The sequence below is a fragment of the Podarcis gaigeae genome (assembly GCF_964106915.1).
Source record: "Podarcis gaigeae genome assembly, chromosome: 1".
In the NCBI taxonomy this organism is placed as follows: Eukaryota; Metazoa; Chordata; class Lepidosauria; order Squamata; family Lacertidae; genus Podarcis; species Podarcis gaigeae.
The window spans coordinates 126,496,448-126,516,417 of record NC_139678.1 but is presented as its reverse complement, the minus strand read 5'-3'; the positions used below and the strand labels follow the sequence as shown (position 1 = coordinate 126,516,417).

Sequence of the window (19,970 nt, the reverse complement as noted above, 5' to 3'; positions counted from 1 at the left end):
GTATATGTGCAGGACTATAGTGTATGTGGGGCTAAATGCATCTCTCTCTGGTCCTCAGAACTCTCAGTGCCCATTGCCCCAGACCACACCTCTCAACAGCTCTGCTTGACTGCTTTTGTCTGGCTGGAATGGGCAATAATGCTTTAATGGATGGAGAGATGGGTGTGCAAAAGCTAGGGGTGTCAGAAGGCATTGTTTTCTGTCCTTCCCTGTGTTTACTGTATGCCGCGCTGTTTCTGTTCTACTGCATTTTGTCTTCCACCCAAAACCATGTTATTTGCCCCACTGTCTGTCCTCTTTGGCAAAATTACTGTATTTTTCGCTCTATAGGACGCACTTTTCCCCCTCTAAAAGTTAAGGGGAAGTGTGTGTGCGTCCTATGCAGCGAATGCAGGCTCCTTGGCTTCAGCGATAGCAACGCGAAGCCTCCAAAGCGCAGAGGGAGCGCTCCCTCCGTGCTCCGGAGGCTACGCGTTGCTTTTGCTGAAGCTTGGAGAGTGAGAGGGGTCGGTGCGCACCGAACCCTCTCGCTCTCCAGGCTTCAGGGATAGCCGCCTGAAGCCTTTGGAGCGCAGCGGGAACTCACACTGCGCTCCGAAGGCTTCAGGTTCCTTTTGCTGAAGCCGGGAGAGCAAAACTCTCCCAGCCTAAGCAGAGAGGGAGAGCTGCTTGGCGCCCCTTCAGCAAAGCGGGAGGAGAAATGGAAGGGGCCTTGTTTCTCCTGCCACTTCGCTGAAGGAGCGCTGAGCAGAGAGGGGGAGAATTTTTTTTTTCTTGTTCTCCCCCTCTAAAACAAGGTGCCTCCTATGGTCGGGTGCGTCCAATAGAGCGAAAAATACGGTACATGGCTTTACATCATATATCTCATTGAGATTCCTGCATTGCACATCAAGGGGGTTGGACTCGATGACACTCGGATGACCTTCCATCTCTACAGTTATCTGTGATTCTGTTAGTACTGTAATTAATTACGTAAATTGCCTACGCGGTGTTAGCATTGCGTTATTCAACTCCATTTCAGTGCAAAAGGATCACAGTGCAAACATGGGGGGAAGTAACATAACCATTTATGTATTGCTTATGGGCTGAAGGCAACAACAGTATCAAATACCAGTTGCATTTGCTGAACTGTTTTCTGTTCCGCACTTGGAACTGTTGAGGAAACATCAGCCATTCCCATTTGTGTTTTCATTTGAGTTCTCCAACACCCTGGTAGAAACTTTGGACTTTGGTATGGCTGGAACATTGCTTCTGCCTACTTCGGCCTCTTGCCTGTCCCACTATAGGCTTGCAGCCCTCATGTGGTTGCCTATAGGGCCCTTGAGGTTCCCCACCTTTGAACTATAGAAATAGCAGCAACACCTGAAATGGGTAAGATACTGGAATGAGTCTCTTGTGGTAGGTTAGGCTTTTAAAACCACCTATCCCTTTTTAAATGAATATTGGCTACACCACCAGAAGGGTATGTCTTAAATAGTATCAAGATTGTAATTTTCTTTTAATTTGTGAAATAATTCCTCTTCGTACTGGTCAGGGTTTTTTTGTTTTTTGTTTTTTTGCTGGTATATTTAAATTAGCCTATAAATCACATTACTGAGTAGGCGTTGTTGTAGCCTAACAACATGTAATGACAGCCAGCTGCACATTCAGAAATAAGACATGATTGACTGTATCACTTCAGACTGGACAAAGAATAAAATGCCCCATAACTTTAGAAAATTCTCTCTGCATGTAGAAAATTAGTACAACCGGGAGAGAGGTTCCACCCCACCTTGCTCCCTGATGGTTATTTTTCTACATTCAGGGAGTTGTGGAAGCATTGAAGCAATAGTCTCCCTTCTTGCAGTCTTAAAATGGTAAATCCCGTAAAGAGCTCTGTCATGTGATACTGCATGCTATGTAGATTTCTTTATTTTTCTTGAAATTTCTATTCCTTTCTTCAAATGTCTGTGTAATACTTGCTGTACATGCCCAGAGTTTTTATGATACTGTTCTCCTTTCATACACATCAAGGGTACCATATCCTATTCTGTTGTACTGAACTGTTCAGAAAATTCCTAGCATTAAAGAAGCATGAAATAATTACTAGCATTCCCTACTTAGTTACTCTCTGTTTGTATTAATTCAACCATGAAATGCCAGGTTGATGGAGCCCTGAGTCTTGCCAAGTAGTGTTGAGGAGTCGACATCGATCTGTCTGAAGAGACAATGGAGTGCGCTTTTAGGGGTAAAGTCAAACCGCTGGAGAATCACAGCACCTGCTGTGGTTGCAGAGACCAGTAACTCGTAACTGCTGCCTCCAGCATTGCTTTTGCTGCATCAGCAGCACCAGAGTGACTTCCCTGGGGGGCAAGCCTGAGCAGTGTGTGTGGAGGTCCTGGCCTGCGTAGATGACCACCTCCTGTGGTCTCACTGATGTGGTCCAAAAGAAAGCAGAGCAATATGTTTGGCACCAGACTGACTGCAGGAGTTGCTGGAAGGAGGTGTACAAGGTGCCATCCAACCATAGCTGTCAACTGTCCCTTATTTGGCGGGAAAGTCCCTTATCCCAGCGCTGTGTCCTGCTGCTGTCCCTTATTGATGATGTCCCTTAAATTTCCCAGGTTTCAAAGGAAGCAGCTCCTCTCCCTCCCTTTCTGCTGGCCAGGGAGGAGGGAGGCTCCAACTGTGTTGCTTGGCTGTGTTGCTCACCCAATAAGGAGTCTAAGAACGACTGGGAGGTGGAGCTTGCATGCCTTGTGCCGATCAAATCGGCCACGTTGCCTGGGGACTTGCCGTTGCTCAGTGCTTCCCAGCAGAGAGATGACAGTGGTTTTCCTTGCTGCATCCCCTTTGCTGGGTTGCTGCGCTGTGGGAACCACCACTTGAGGCTTCGTTTGGTTGCTGGCTGGGTTTTCTGCCTTTGGCTTGGAGGGGCTCAGAAGTTGAACATACCTGTGTTCAGAAAATCCCTTATTTTGGCTGCTGATCCATTATTTTCAAGGCTGCTGGTCCCTTATTTTCAAATCTGTAAGTTGACAGCTATGCATCCAAACATCTCAGGGACTCCACTCCGGATTTGTGTAGGGTTTACTCCTTAGCATTTTCTTCTCCTGCAGATATACAGACAGTAGATGCCGATTTTCCCTCTGGGTTTACTCCCAAAGTCTTTTTCATAGAATCATAGAATTGTAGAGTTGGAAGGGATCCTGAGGACCATCTAGTCCAACCCCCTGCAATGCAGAAATATGTAGCTGTCCAAAGAAGGATTGAACCTGCAACCTTGGCATTATCAGCACCATGCTCTAACCAACTGAACTCTTCTGCATGAATGAGTATGGCCACAAGGCAGCGCAGGTCTAGGATCAAAGTTGTCCTTCTACTAGATGGGCTACCTTCCCAGGTTGTCAAGCCCCTTCTGTCTCTCACTTCCCCCAACAACACGTGCAGAAGCCACCTTCTTGACCATTGGACTCACTATTGGTCTTGTATGCTCAATCTGCCAGAGCCTGTATTCGCATGCAGGAGACCCATTGGCTCCCCTCACTTGATTTAGCTGGCTGAAGCCGTTTGCAGGATGTGGCTGATTTTGCATGCTGACTGCTTGTAGGGACCACAGGTGAGAACTGAGTGCAGGGTGGGAACCAAAGGTGGGCATACCACCCAAGAAGGAGCACAATGTGTCCCTTTCCAGAGGTACGAGCCATATACCCCAAGAAGTGTATACAGTGGTACCTCGGGTTAAGTACTTAATTCGTTCTGGAGGTCCGTATTTAACCTGAAACTGTTCTTAACCTGAAGCATCACTTTAGCTAATGGGGCCTCCTGCTGCTGCTGCCGCTGCGCCGCCGGAGCACAATTTCTGTTCTCATCCTGAAGCAAAGTTCTTAACCTAAAGCAGTATTTCTGGGTTAGAGGAGTCTGTAACCTGAAGCGTATGTAACCTGAAACATATGTAACCCAAGGTACCACTGTATTTCACCGAAATTAAGACCAGTAGTTATAAAAAGACTACATTTTAGTACACTAGTGTTGGTGATGATTATTGTCATTTGCAGAAATGGACAAGTCAGCTTTCTACTCTCTCAGCACGACCTTCTGGACCTGTGCCATCCCGCAGAAACTTATTTTCATCAGAACAGATTCCTCAACCTGCTGAAACAACCCCACCGGTCCCAGCGCTGACTGTAACCCCTAACCCTACGAGTTCTCCAGTATCTTCAGATGGAGAGAACATGAAAGACATGGTTGTTAGAGAACAAGTTCATCCTGACTCTTCAGATGGAGAGAATACGAAGGACATAGTTGTAAGCGAAAGACTTCATCCTGCGTCTGAAACCTCTCTGTCAAGTTCCGTTGGAAGCGCAGCAAAAACGTCTGAGGCTAGGGATTCAGAAAGCCTTGCTTCTTTAGGTCCTGAGAGGAATGTGACAGAAGAGGAAATACCTGTCATAGTCAAAAAACCACCTATTAAAGAATATCTGCCAGTACCAATACAGGTAGCTGATGGTGATATGTAACATATTGTTTCACTTTCCCCTCCCCAGGGGATAATGTGGGTTATTCAGCTTTCTCCTTCTCTAATGGGCAAGCTGTTTGGAGCTATGAGGTTACCATTCTTGCTCTTTTGAAGCCATAGCATATACAGTGGTACCTCGGGTTAAGTACTTAATTCGTTCCAGAGGTATGTTCTTAACCTGAAACTGTTCTTAACCTGAAGCACCACTTTAGCTAATGGGGCCTCTTGCTGCTGCCACGCCGCCGGAGCAGAATTTCTGTTCTCATCCTGAAGCAAAGTTCTTAACCTGAAGCACTTTTTCTGGGTTAGTGGAGTTGGTAACCTGAAGTGTATGTAACCCGAGGTACCACTGTAATTAATAGATGCGTTCTTACAGTGGGGTCAAGGGTAGCAACTGTAATGATGATCCAGCTGTGCCACATCAGACTTTTACTGTAAATATGCTGTACACTAAGGGATCCTCCAGACAATCTGTTTGTTGGTACAGTGGTACCTCTGGTTGCAAATGGGATCCGTTCCGGAGCCCTGTTCGCAACCTGAAAGGAACGCAACCCGAGTCTGCACATGCGCAGGTCGCGATTCGCTGCTTCTGCGCATGCGCATGATGTCATTTTTTTGCATCTGCGCATGCGTGAGAGGCGAAAGCCGGAAGTAACCCTTTCCGGTACTTCCAGGTCACCGCGGGACGCAACCTGAAGCAAACGTAACGAGGTATGACTATTCATCTGGATTTGCTTGCAGAATACTTAAGCGGTGATTAGACTATAGACTCAGGCTTTTTCAGTCACATACCAGTGCAAATTCTGATTGTGTACTTGGGGTGTCTTGAGCAACAAAGCCCACATCCCCACAAAGATAATACTTTTTGCAGTAAGGAAATTGACAGAAAAGTAACTGGAAAAATGTGGGCAGCACTTGTTTTGACACAACATTGTCTAGCCTCCCTGCAAACAAATCAGGATAAATGCTCAATAAACAGGTCATCTGTAAGTGCCCTGACTCAGGTCTTCACTGAGAATTTGTTCCGATTTTTTTGAGAGGGTTATTCGACAATGAGCATTCATCCTGATTTACTTGTGGTGTTTACGTGTCTTCCTGTTAACCACCCATTCATCCCACCCTTTGCAGTGAATTTCCAAGTCACTTTCCAAACAGCAAAATGTCCAATTGGCAGGAAGATTTGTTAAAGTAGAACCTTTCGAGCCTGTGAAAATGGGAATTTGCTCCATTCTGACCAACTTTGCACGGTGATGTTCTACCTAGCCGCACTCTGCCAACAGACGTTCTTTTGCACACTCATTTTGCATTCTTACTGTTACAGTGATTTATACGAGTGAATAACTATCTTTTTTCTTCTTGATGTATCGCCTCTGAAATTACAAAGGAATCACAGCCTAAGTCTGAAGTTTCTGTGAGTGTCTCACCTCAGTTTGTGGCACCTCCTAGACCATCAGGTAAATTGACAAAACTTTTTGAATAGTAATCATCAGCTTCCAGGTGGTTGGGTTCTATATAAAATAAAGCAAAACATGATATGCCAAGGACCAAAAGGGGGAAAAAAGGCTTTTCACAAGTTCACAACCTACTTTTAAAACCTCGCTTGGCCTGGTGCTTGGGTTCAAGAAACAGAAAGAATATCGCCTGTAGGAAGCCAACAAACTTTTGTTAAATATGTATATACTGTGTGTTGTCTCTATGACCATATTTATGCAAAAAACTCAACAGCTGTCTAATGGACAAACCTCAACAACTCTGAGCAAAGTGTGAAGCTTTGTCCCCAAGGAACAACTTCTGGCAAGAAAAAGAAAAAGATTAACAAATAAACTAACACTAGGCTGAGGAGAAAAGTACAAGGGAGCTCTGGTGAATGTGACTGTCAACCCAGGGCGGTTCCACTATGAAATTAATGAAGCTTAATTCTAGAGAACTACATTCCACATTGCTTAAAAAATGTGGGTCTAGTGGGTCTTTTGTTGTGTATATTTCAACAATCCCAAAGTTTGAGAGTCAGTAGCACAGATGTTGTAAAGATGTGGTGGTCTGTTGTGGAACAGTCCCACTGAATAAGATAACAGTGGTTACCCAAACCTCATTGCTGGTTGAGAAGGGTCCCCCATGACAGTTCAAGCTTCAGGGCCCCCAAGATGTTACGTCCACCACTGCTGTTGACAAAGGCAGGCGCGAACTGCATCATAAGAACTTCCTCCTGCCTTCCTCCTGCACTTTGAACCAGCACCCAACCTGAGAGCACTGCAATGCCAGTGAGTAACTTATACTTAAGTTAGGTACCAGCTGTACTTTTCAAAGCATGGGTTATGAATGTGGCTTATTACAATGATTAGTTTGCTTTAAATAAGGATTCCTTGTTTAAACATGGCACCCGGCTAATAAGACTCTTCAAAAGTGAAACTAAACTTGGCAGAAATATTTTCCCTGACCATGCGAAAAGCACTTAAGACTTGTGGCTGGGAAAACCCAGCCAGCCAGATTGGCTGGGGTATAAATAAATATAACTACTACTCCTACTACTACTACTAGCACTTTCCTCAGACTTATTGAGGCTCATCAGTACAGTGGTACCTCGGGTTTAAGTACTTAATTCGTTCTGGAGGTACGTACTTAACCTGAAACTGTTCTTAACCTGAAGCAATATTTCTGGGTTAGCGGAGTCTGTAATCTGAAGCGTATGTAATCTGAAGCATATGTAACCCGAGGTACCACTGTATAGGGCTAACCAGTGGTTCTCAAACTTTTTTCTTTGGGCCACACTTACAGAACAAAAATTTGCTTGCTCCACACCATTTTATATTGATGAGAAATACATTTGAAAGCAAAAAGAAATGACTTGATTCTGATAAGCTATCTGGATTGGAATGGACACTGAAATATTTAAATGTTTCTTTGATTATCCTTGAATGTTCCTGCTACAATTGCCATCCTAACCATGCCACACCCTTGAGAACCACTGAGCTAATCCATGATTTAATGTTACATGCAAACACAGCCTATATTTCCATTTCTCCTCCTGTCTTTCTTTCCCAGAGGTAGGATTGCTGATCTCCCATCCTTTGGATCGGGAACCATTAGAGGCAGAAAAGGTGTTTCCATAAGACTATGCAGAATTGCAGGATTCTTTTATAGTTGATACCTCTGCAGTAAGAAGAAACTGATAATCAGGGAACTCTCAGGACAGGACTAATTATACAGAAAGCATATATAGGAAGTTCTACAGGGGTATTGGAAGAGAATAGCAAGTTGGCAGTCTTGCTTTTGCTATCAAGCCAAAGTAAAGAGATTGGATGTTTGTGTGCTAACTGCTGCAAAGTGTTTAGAAGTTGTTCCTTGAAAAAGAAAGGGGTTGCCTTAGTCAGAGGCCAAAATATATTGCAGTTATACATATTGGCATAACCTATATGGTGTTTCGCAACTTTCTGACTAGTTGCAGGACCTTAGCCAGACCTAGCAGAGTAAACACAGAATCCACGGAAGCAATTGGCAACTTGGCTGCAGACAGGATAGACGAAGCAGGAACCAGGAGTTTGTAGTTAGGTCTTTATTATATACAGTGGACTATTTACAGGAACAGAACACGGATCTTTTGCTAGCTCTCTCTGACACGACTCACAACTCCTACACTGACACACAGAACTCTGAACCTCTGAACACTGAACTAACACACCCCAGTTAGTAGGTCATTAATTATCACTCCCTTGAGAGAGCTTAACCAATCATGCAGCTGTCTCCATGCCTCTGTTATCACCAGGCAAACATACTCCTTCAGATTGCCTTCTGGCTGTCTGCCAAACCTTAATTGACTCTGTGTGAGTAGCTGCACATACACAGTTTCCCAACAATACATAATTTCCTCATATAGAGGTAGCCATAATTGTGTCCTCTACCTTGTGTTGAACTACATATCCCATTACCCTGGCCATTGGCTATGCTGGCCAAGGGATAGGGATGGGCATATCTGTTAATCTAGACTTCTCTCAGTTTCTCATTCTTCTAATCCTAAATTCAGCTTTCCACATTTCCACATCATTTTGCAGATTTTTTTTTTAGTCCGCACAAGAACTCATTAGCATTTCAGAGAGAATTTCTAATATACACATTTTTACGAAGCCTATTTCCCTTAAATGTTTCTATTTTCCCTGTTTTTTACATTATTTTCACTTACATGTGCACTATTATTATTATTATTATTATTATTATTATTATTATTATTATCCCACTCTGCTCTCTGTGGTCATTTATGGAAGTGACAGTGTCTTTACTGAATTCCATGATAAAATAACTCATTGCTCAAATGATTTGGTCTATTTTGCTGGGGAGTGTTGTGCATTATTAATTTACACTGAGTAAAATTAAATACCAGATTTCACAACTAAAAATTTGTTGCTCTTCCATTTGTTGCTCTTTAATATTTTATTTTTCTTGCTGATCCATCCTAGATTCAGTTGTTGAACCAGTACAGCAATTGCCTTGGAAATCTATGGTAAGGAATAACTCGTTAAGCACTGCTCCGATAGCATAGAATACAGTTAAGTGGATTTGGTGATGTACATGTAGTGATGGCAGCATCATGCAACGTTTCTTATCTACCTCATTAGTTCATGATCTGTTGCAAAAAACTGCACGAGGAGTTGATACAATCTTTCTATCATTCCCTGCATCTGATTCTATATTCACTTGCCAGGGATAGTTAGTACCTCTTTAAGAGACATTTTGGATTCATTTGGAAAACCTTTTGTGCTGACACACGTGTCACTTTCTCGTCCTCCTCCTTGGTTATTACAGCCCTGGTTTTTCTGCTTTAAAAGAGAACAGGTAGATGGGGGGTATATATTTATGGGTGGTCTTTGAGCACTGGAGTCTCTCGCTATTGCCACATTGTTAATTCCTTTAGTTAATTTTGTTTGGTGGAGAAGAGGCTTGTTTATGAATTTCAGCATTCTGATCTACAGTCCTGATTTCCACCTTTCCCCTACCTTTTTTCTTGGCAAAGCCCCTTCAAGGTTTGGCTGGATATGACATTTCCCATGGCGAACTCAGCTGAGTACTTCAGCTGATCCCAGGGAGCTTGCTCTCACCACAGGTCAGCTATTAGGTCAGGGGTAGGCAACCTAAAGGGACGTGGGCGTCGCTGTGGGTTAAACCACAGAGCCATGGATTTGCCGATCAGAAAGTCGGCGGTTCGAATCCCCACGACGGGGTGAGCTCCTGTTGCTCGGTCCCTGCTCCTGCCAATCTAGCAGTTCGAAAGCATGTCAAAGTGCAAGTTGATAAATAGGGACTGCTCTGGCGGGAAGGTAAACGGCGTTTCCGTGTGCTGCTCTGGTTCGCCAGAAGCGGCTTAGTCATGGTGGCCACATGACCCGGAAGCTGTCTGCGGACAAACGCCGGCTCCCTCGGCCAATAATAATAATAATAATAATAATTTATTATTTATACCCTGCCCATCTGGCTGGGCTTCCCCAGCCATAGAGCGAGATGAGCACGCAACCCCAGAGTCGGTCACGACTGGACCTAATGGTCAGGGGTCCCTTTACCTTTTTAGGCAACCTAAGGCCTGGGGGCCGAATGCAGCCCAATCGCCTTCTCAATCCGGCCCACGGACGGTCCAGGAATCAGCATGTTTTTACAAGAGTAGCATGTGTGTTTTTATTTAAAATGCATCTCTGGGTTATTTGTGGGGCCTGCCTGTTCTTTTTACAAGAGTAGCGTGTGTGTTTTTTATTTAAAATGCATCTCTGGGTTATTTGTGAGGCATAGGAATTTGTTCATTTAATTTTTTTTTCAAAATATAGTCTGGCCCACCACATGGTCTGAGGGACGGTGGACCGGCCCCCTGCTGAAAAAGGTTGCTGACCCCTGTGTTAGGTACAAGCAACAAAGTTCCTTTGCCCCTGCACAATCAGGGGTGCACATTAAGGCTCCCAATTGTGCATTGACAGCTGTGTCTCCACCTGCCCCTCACCTTACTTCACCTATGACATCCAGTGTGGGGCAGATGGGTGTAGTTTGGGGAAAACCACATAGTTGGAGACCCTTTGGGGAAAGGGGTTTACATTTTCCCCTCCCACCTCCGCCTTCCAGGCTAATTTTGTTTCTGTGTGGAAAACAATCAGTTCAGACTGGGAGGCCTGGTTTGCACACAAAGCCATGGTTTGTTAAACTATGGTTTATTAAACCATGGTTTGTCTGATGGCCTGAACCCTGCCCACTGGCTTCAACTCTGGTTGTTTACTGCCAAGAAACTACAGTCTGAAGCCATGATTTGTTGTAGCCTTATGAACCTAGGTTTGTTTAACTTTGACTTGGTTGTACATGCAAAACTAGCATGCAGACTTCCTTAAGCACAGTTTGCTTGCCACCAGCCCAGATGGCCAGACTGCGATTTTATGTGCACACCTTTGAACGTACACCCTATTGAATTCACAAAGAACTAGTTCTGAGTAAACATGCAATAACACTGTGCAGTAGAAATACCTTCACATACACCTTCTAAACTCATTTTTCTGTGCACAGCCTATTAGCTTAGTGCTGCGGCTGGCTGTTGTCTTGTGCCTGGGGATGGTGGCTGTTGGACATTCAGCAGTACTAGCAGATGATGTCAGCACTGATCAGGACTGGCTTGTGTCACCAATACTGTGGGAGGAAACATGTGAATTCCTGTGGCCCACGCATGTGGGGTAAATAGCAAAAGAATCAGCTGGGTGCCTGGATTCAAAACATGGGGCTAAATCACTCTCCAGCAAGAGAAAGCCCTCAGTAGCAGAGTTTAAACTCACAAAGTCAAGCAGTTAGGAATGTAGGCTGTTAAACCTTTTGCATATCCCATTTAGTTCGCTAGCAAAGCACTCTTCTCTTTCCGCCCTCTGGCAGTGAACAGACCACACCATTAGTAAGTTTGAATGCTTTACTTACAAATTCCCAAGGTCTGATTTATGCGTTATTCCATGCAGCAGCAAGAACAACGCGGGTAAAAAGTATTGGGTAGAAAATACAGAGATAGCTTCAAACACGTGCTTGGAGCAAAGCTTAAAGACATCCTTCTTTGTAGGTTACATAGTGAGAAGAGAGTGACAACAGAAAGAGAAGGCATGATCTAGCTGAGTCTAGGTATCTAATTCTGTGGTCTTAACCCCTTCATTCACTAACTAGCAGCCAGACATAGTTGTGTTTGACTGCAATTTCTCCCAGATATAACATCATCATAGGATAGCACTTGTGCAGCTGCCATTCCCCATCCAACGGCCTCTGATGCTTATCTGCTAGCAGGCATATGACTGCCCAGCTGAAAATATAACCTGTCTCCTTTATTCCCTGACTTCACAAATAAGAAATAATGTTTATATTAGTAGGAAATATACTGTATTACTAATGTATTATTTATATGCATTTTTCCTATTTATACTCTTCATTTTGTTGTATTATCATAAACATCTGACCAATAAAATTTATTCATTTGAAAGCCTCTTGTTAAAAAACCTGTTCCCAAGACCGGGGGGGCGGGGGGGAGAGAGATGAGCACAGTACCCAACTGCAGAGGAATTTCCAAAACCCACATAACTCCTCTGTTCATCTTTCAGCTTTCAAAATTTCATAATTATGCCCTCTCTCCCTTTTTTAAATTACAGTTCCAGGAAGCGGTTTTTAGTGGAAACAAGTTTGAACCATTCTTGAGAAGTGTCAGTAAAGTACAGCCTCCGCCACCTATTTTTGGCAAAGGAGATGTCGGCCCTTTAGAAAAAACGTACCCATCTGATGCTAACAAAGAACGAGAAGACCAAGATCCGCCTGATGGGATGTCATTGACAAAAGTGACAAGTGGTCTGGACACTAAATTAATCAAGAGCAGCGGGGAGCTTTCTATACTAAGGCTTATAGAAAGAAAAATGGATTTAGAAGAGGAGGATCAAAAACGTGGCATGCAGGATGAAAAGGCCTCGGAGCCACTCGCTGTGACATCGGGTTCTTCTGAAAAGACACTAGAAGATAAACTAGCAGAACAAGCAGAAATAAAACAGGTTGAGATTTCCTTTGAGAAGTCTCTTGAAGACATGCTTGCTGATAAACTTGTAAAAGTCGTAGCAGTGTCGTCGATTTTAAGCAAAAACCTTGAAAACATCGTTGCAGAGGGACTCTCAGAAGCAAAGCTGTCTGAAACGCTGGAAGATAGCAGTTTGCCAGGGGATAATAAATGTCTACCTGAGGAAAGAAAGATGTCTGGAGAGAAGGTTGCAGAACCAGATGTAACAAAACTGACAGCTGCTGTAAGTCAAAATTTGCAGGCTCATCTTATAGACAAATTGTGTGAAGAGGGGATAATCACAGATACAGATCTACCTGAAAAAGACCAGATAGTTTCTTTTCCAATTACTGCTGATTTGCTCAAGAGGAGGAAAAGCTTATCCAGGGAAAGCATGTCACAAACTGAAATAACAACACTTAAATCACTAAGTGAGCATCCATCAAGAACCACTATCAAAGCTGAATCCGTACAGCATAGTAAAGAAAGTAGTAAGGAAACTGTTAAAGAAAGCAGTAAAGAAAGCGAGTTAGTTACAGGGACAGGTTTATCTGAAAGCAAAATAGATGGCGATAGAGAGGCTGCTTCATATCCTAAAACTGACAGTAGTTCAGTCGAACAAACAAATGAGAAGACAGACGTAAGAAAAGAACCCTCTAAACAGTCACTGGAAATTATTAGAGTAATGTTACCTGTGAACACAGACACAGATAACATTAAGCAGCGACTTTCTATTCATGATGCTCTCCTAGAAAAAATTTTAAAAGCAGAAATAAGAAGTTTGAAATCACTTTTAAGCAAAGAACACCGAGATCACTTTAAAGATCAACTTTCAGCGGCTGGATTAAAGGGAGAAGACTTGAAAACAGTGTGTCGGAAGTTGTCCTTGGCTGTGAAAGGGGATGACAGTGTTACACCAGAGAAGGCTGCGCTGCAAGAATGGCAGGATTCTTCTAGCGAGGGCCTTACTAAAGAGACATTGGCGGTAAATGAAAGTATTCAAAATCTCTTTGAGGTGCTTTCAGAAAACGAAATTGCCAACCTAAAGAATGCATTGAACAAAAAGATTCAAGACCATCTTTCAGACAGACTTTCAAAAATAGGCATGATCACAGAGAGTGAGTTAAAGAGAATACTTGGAAACTTGTTTCCAGTAGTGGAAAAACTAGCAAAGAGTGATGAAGGCTCAGACGAGCAAAGTACACAACTAGATACTCAAAGCCTGCATGACAGGTTTTCGGAGGAAGAACTACAAAATCTAAAGTCTCTCTTGAGCAGACTTCTAAATGAAGGCCACCGAGACAAACTTTCAGATTCAGAAGTACAAGGTTTAACATCAGTTTTAGAGAAAAGCTTTGAGGATCTTCCCATACAAAACAGTTCTGAAACTGGGATAAGCCAAGAAGTTGAGATAAAGGATGAATGCCGTACTATATCTCTGCCAGATGTTGAGGAAAGTCAGAGAGTTAGTAAGACAGATGTCTCTGAGAGAGGAAAAGTTCCTTCAAAGGAAAGTCTTCATAAAATTTCAACAGCGGGTGAAAAACACAAAATAGAAAGCGAAGCTGTAGACCTTTCTGTAACAAGTCTTTTGGAAGTAGAAACAAGGAGCCAAGAAACTCAGACGATGGGTCAGCCCAAAAAAGTGAAACATAAAAAAGAAAGTCACAGGTTGCCGAAGTACAATGATAATCTGATCATACCAAATATAACGAGAACAACATTTGATGTAGGATTAAAAAGCAGGTCACCTGAGGAAACTTCGAAGAGAATCTCTGAACCATTTGCCACATCTTTTTTGAGTGCGCGTGATATTGGCATCCAAAGTGAAGCGAAAAATTATTTCTGCAGCAAGCCCCACAGTTTTATTTCCAAGCCTCCCTTTCCGGTGAACCCTCAGACATTTCTCTTTTTGCATTCAGAATCTGAGGAAGATGCAAAGCCAGCAGTTAAACACCACCAGAAGGCAAAAAGGAAGAAATCTGACATAAAGAAGGATAGTGGGTCACACCAGCAAGCATCAATGAGTACACAAACCAGGAGAGAAAGGGTGCCTACTGGAAGCACCTCTAAGGAGATTTTAAAAGAAAAATCCAAAAGGCACCCATCAGTTTCTCCAAAATTGAGCGCCACCGAAAACAGGAAGGATTCCAAAGCAACAGGATCCCCCAGCGGTACACGAAGGGAAAGCTTGAAGCAGAAATCTGAGAAGAAGCGAGATACGGAGGTTAAGACCAAAAAATCACTCACCAAGACTGCTGTCCCGTCTGATCCACAGCTACAAAACCATTCCAAAAATATTTCGGAAAAATCATCCACAACTAAAATACCAGCTCCTGGGCGTACAAAAGGAAGCACATTGGTAAGAACGTTATTGACTCTGTACTTGAAGACCACAAATATTATTTCTGAAGGCAGCACATCTAGGACAATATATGCTTTAATGCATTTATTTTTTCCAAACAGAGCAGATCAGAGCCATGGAACTAGCGTTGCAAATTAAAATCAAAGCTCAACATCTTGGAAAAACAGACTTCAAAACAGGGGCTCCTGTATTAAAGACTTTAATGCCAGGTGATTTGACTACACCCATGAGCCCAGTAAACCCAGTGCTTACTGGTTGCTTACACAGCCAGCCTGCTGATTGCACTAAGCAATGTTCCTTGGGCCATGTAAATGATTGTTTTCAGAGACTGTACTGTTTTTCAGGAGTAGCAGTTGGGGTGGAGAGTTTTCTAACCCTTCTCTCCCTTGCCACAGTCCTGATAAAAGTCCCTGCCCCACCCTGCACACAAAAAGCCCTTGCTATTTGGCCTGGGATGGAAGCTGTCAGTAGGAACTTATCGGAAGAGGATTTTCATCAGGACCACAGCATGTGCGAGAAAGCCGTAAACCCTTTCCCCGCACAGCGGTTGCAGTCCTGATCAGTTGCTGTATCAGAATAGCACCACACAAAGCAAAGCAGTGTACAGTGGTACTCGGGTTACATACGCTTCAGGTTACATACGCTTCAGGTTACAGACTCCGCTAACCCAGAAATAGTACCTGGGGTTAAGAACTTTGCTTCAGGATGAGAACAAAAATCACGTGGCAGCAGCGGGAGGCCCCATTAGCTAAAGTGGTGCTTCAGGTTAAGAACAGTTTCAGGTTAAGAACGGACCTTCGGAACGAATTAAGTATGTAACCAGAGGTACCACTGTAATGTGAAGCTTGGCCATTTCTGCCCTTCTAAACCTGACACAGAGTACATACACATCCTTGGCCCCACGTTACCCTTAGCACCATACTTTCTCTTCTTTTTTACTGCTTCTCAGCACACGGCGTTTGTTCCTTAAATGTTATTCCTTTGATTGCAACAATATGTATAAGCCACCCACTTACAAAATTGAGGTGGTGTACAGCAGTATGTAAATAAAAGGGACGTGGGACATCGGTGGCGCTGTGGGTTAAACCACAGAGCCTAGGACTTGCCGATCAGAAGGTTCTAATCCCTGCGACGGGGTGAGCTCCCGTTGTTCGGTCCCTGCTCCTGCCAACCTAGCAGTTTGAAAGCATATCAAAGTGCAAGTAGATAAATAGGTACTGCTCCGGCAGGAAGGTAAACGGTGTTTCCGTGCGCTGCTCTGCTTCGCCAGAAGCGGCTTAGTCATGCTGGCCACATGACCCGGAAGCTGTACACCAGCTCCTTCGGCCAATAAAGCGAGATGAGCGCCACAACCTCAGAGTCGGTCACGACTGGACTTAATGGTCAGGGGTCCCTTTACCTTTACAGCAATATGCACAGGTGCAGTAAAACACAAGATGCCACAAAAGCAATACACATCATCTTGCCTCTGCACGTTCTGCATCTTTTGACCTCCCTTCCAACTCCAGTTCCCAGTCATACCAGCATCCCTACAGGCATTGCAATCCCCTGCCAACAGCATCTAGGTCTCCGTCTCCAGGAAAGGTGGAGAACCTCTCTCTGCCCCGCTCTGCCCAAGGGCCAACTTTTCAGGTGGGTGGGGCAACCCACCCATCAGTCGCACAATGTCAGTATGAGATCACGATTGGAACGGGCAAGGTTCCAAGGCTGGGAACCACAGCACAAGGGGTGTTGCCACCGCTATACTTTGCAAGCCTCCTCATTCTCCTTTCCACCTTGGATGTCAGAGGTGGGAAGAAGCACAGAGTGTTGGGAATCCTTTGTGAGCTTCCCTATGCTTCCCCTTTCCATCTTTTTTCCACCTGCGATGTCGGGGCTTCAAGGAATAGCCCTGGGAGGGAGAAGTTTTTTCCATGAAATAAAAGCCACTTCCCCCTCCATGGGCAAAGCATGGTCCCACTGTTCATTGGCTTCTGGGTGGTTGGGAGCTCATATTCTTCCAGCAAAAGTTGAGAGCTCACTTTAAGCTCCTGATGGTTCCTTGAAGACCCACATTTACCTGTTCCATGCCCAATGTCCTGTATGACATCAAGTTTGGCCTGCAGGTCACAGGTCATGTCCCCCCCCCCCCCAGAACCTGTTTAGGGTTTCCCTAGGCAAACCAAGAAGGGACATGGGTGGCACTGTGGGTTAAACCACAGAGCCTAGGGCTTGCTGATCAGAAGGTCAGCGGTTCGAATCCCCGCGATGAGGTGAGCTCCCGTTGCTCGGTCCCTGCTCCTGCCAACCTAGCAGTTCGAAAGCACGTCAAAGTGCAAGTAGATAAATAGGTACCGCTCCAGCGGGAAGGTAAACGGCGTTTCCGTGCATTGCTCTGGTTCGCCAGAAGCGGCTTAGTCATGCTGGCCACATGACCCGGAAGCTGTACGCCGGCTCCCTTGGCCAATAAAGCGAAATGAGCGCCGCAACCCCAGAGTCGTCAGCGACTGGACCTTACTGTCAGGTGTCCCTTTAACTTTATCTTTTAAGCAAACCAAGAACTTGCACCTGTGCATTGCCATCCGAGTGCTTAGAATGTTTGGCGTATCGGTCACAGCACTTCAGCCAATTGCTAATATGGGGAAGGAAATAGAACAGCAACCACTAGTATTTAGCTGATTAATTAGAAGACAACAGATACTAACCTGACCCAGATATTAACAGCGGCATGAGTTCGTTAAATGAAATAAAGTAAGGCTTAGGCATGCAAAGAGACAGAGAACAGTGCAAATTTGATTGTTTGATAAGCCAACCACTGAGCGCTGATGAATGAAAACTTTGGGTTGTAATCCAGGATTGTCAACAAGACTTCTGCTTGCCTAATTGGACTTCCACCTTCTCTCCTTTCTTCTGCGCCCCCTCTAAATCAGCCAATTTATGGGTAGGGAAGAGGAGAAGGGGAAATGAATGGGATGCAGCTCACATTGTCTTACAGTGAAGTTTGTCATAACTATTATACACATACATAAAACAACTCATTGCTTTCATTTTGATATTCAGAACATTGCGGGCCCAGATGATATCGACATGGAAGCTTACAGGCATCTTGAAAAAGCCGTAGAAAGAGCTCTTCTTGATTTAGGAAGAGTCCCGGAGGGCAGCTCCAGCCAGGGAAGGCCAACTCCTGCTCCAAGTTCTACGACTCTCATAACCAAGGATTCACCCAGATCCTATCTTTCTGCTGTCGAGACTCCAAGAAATCAAGCGGGTTCAATAACCGAGATGCTTAACAATCAAGAACAGATCTTAAAAATGACACCCGATCAACTGGAAGTTGTACTTAGGATTCTCCAAAATATATTGAGGCAGAACGCAAGACCCCCAAATAATGGATGAATGGAAACAAGCTCTGTGTAAACCAGCTACGTATGTATGTTCTTACTTTCCCCCAGCTATTATGAAAAATAAAACCCTCTTTGTATATACATTTTTAAAGAAAGTTTAAGGATATTTTAAAATTATTGTAGATGGGAAGTTGCCTTATGTCAAGTCAAATATCATTGATCCATATATTTCTGTGTGGGCAATGCCACCCACCTGTCAATCACCTGTTTCTAGACACAATGTGAATCAAAACTGCCTGCAAATGAATAAAGGGGCTCAGGTTTGATCCCTACATTGGGCAAAAGATTCCTGCATTGCCAGGAGCTGGATTAGATGACTCTCGTGGTCCTTTCCAAATCTATGATTCTATGACTTCCCTAAAAAGGAACTTCCTCTAGGATGGAACAGTGCTGATGGCAAGCTCCCCCCGCCCCCTACACCAGGGTATTCCAATGGTGAAACTCCCTAGTGCAGCTGATCTCAAGTAGGGCTTCCTATCAGCTCTGATAAACTTGCAACAGAACAACTGGGAGCTGACGTTAAGCTAGGAGTGGGGCAGAAATTTGAATCTGTTTGTATTTAAAAGTGAATCTACCTAGTTAGCTCTTTTTAAAACAATATGCGAAATGAAATACATCCTTGCACTTCACTGAATTTTGCAAATACATTTCTCCAGCCAAGTAATGTGTACAAAAACACAAATAAGGTGCAGTGTGTGCATAAGCGTGCATTCATGAAAACCCACCAAATGCATTGTACTAGGGGACATAATAAGCATTAGGGAAATGCATCTTGCAAAATTATGCATTAGGTAAAAAGGTTTATATTAGGAAAACTTTGCACTTGGGATTCTGATGAATTTTATGAATTTCTTTTAAAAAGAAAGCAACTAATAGGAAACAGTGGAGAAGTGAACTTGAACATTGGAAAAATGAGCAGAGAAACCAAAATGGACTCTACCAGTCTTCCCTTTGGAGTTGCACCTGTAGCTGCCTCACACGTCAGATGTGAGGCAGGCGAATGTTGTTTGCGGGAAATGGGCCGGAGGTTCCTCAGCCCTGCTGCATACACTGGCTTGCAGTAGCTCAGGGTATCTTACTTGGAGATGAATTGGGACAATCTGTATGCAAAGTGTTTGCCTCTGAGCTACAGACCTTCCTCTAATGCTTACTTCAGAATTCCCTACTAGGGTTACTTTAATACAGAATGCAATGTTTCATCTCTTGCTTGATGAAATGTGCTTAGGTGATTGCTGGAAAAGACCCATAATGTCTACTGCAACTCCCTACTACTCACAGTATGATGCTAAGATGCCTAGCCTAATCCTTTCAGGTCAAGCCCAGCCGCTGCAGCAGCAATTCCTTGCTCTTTCCCAGTGGCACAGTATTGTGCTGGCTAGATGATGTCACCTTGGCAAAAGGGGGGGAATCACTGCTGCCACACGGTCTCTTGGTTTTAGAATGAATAGACCCTGCTTGCCAGCTCTGCCCTCAAAAGATATGCAGAGCAACAGAATTCAGGAAAATCTTGGAAACATAGAGGGCAGGCAGCTGCAATTTCCCACTTGCCTCAGTCCCCTCAGATGCATACTGAGCATGGGTGCAGAGGCAAATGCATATATTAGAAATAAAATCAGTCCTTTCTCTAACCAACTGAGCTAACTTCCCTTTTAGCATTAACTACCTGTGGGTTAAACCACAGAGCCTAGGACT

The 19,970-nt window shown here is 44.1% G+C and overlaps 1 protein-coding gene across 3 annotated transcripts in view; it reads left to right on the top strand.

Moving 5' to 3' along the window:
• Positions 1–18,373, top strand: part of C2CD6 (C2 calcium dependent domain containing 6) — a 37,566-nt gene extending 19,193 nt beyond the window's left edge. For 2 of the 3 annotated variants that reach the window (XM_083703757.1, XM_083703758.1), the window contains 5 exons: positions 4,038–4,478; positions 5,883–5,952; positions 8,950–8,993; positions 12,139–14,892; positions 17,935–18,373. In XM_083703757.1, coding sequence (XP_083559883.1) covers positions 4,038–4,478; positions 5,883–5,952; positions 8,950–8,993; positions 12,139–14,892; positions 17,935–18,270 — 3,645 coding nt within the window. In that variant the 3' untranslated portion in view covers positions 18,271–18,373. Of the gene's footprint in view, positions 1–4,037; positions 4,479–5,882; positions 5,953–8,949; positions 8,994–12,138; positions 14,893–14,996; positions 15,105–17,934 lie in introns of all 3 variants that reach the window. The other variant, XR_014556445.1, reaches the window with a different exon arrangement.
• The last annotated feature ends 1,597 nt before the right edge of the window (positions 18,374–19,970 follow it).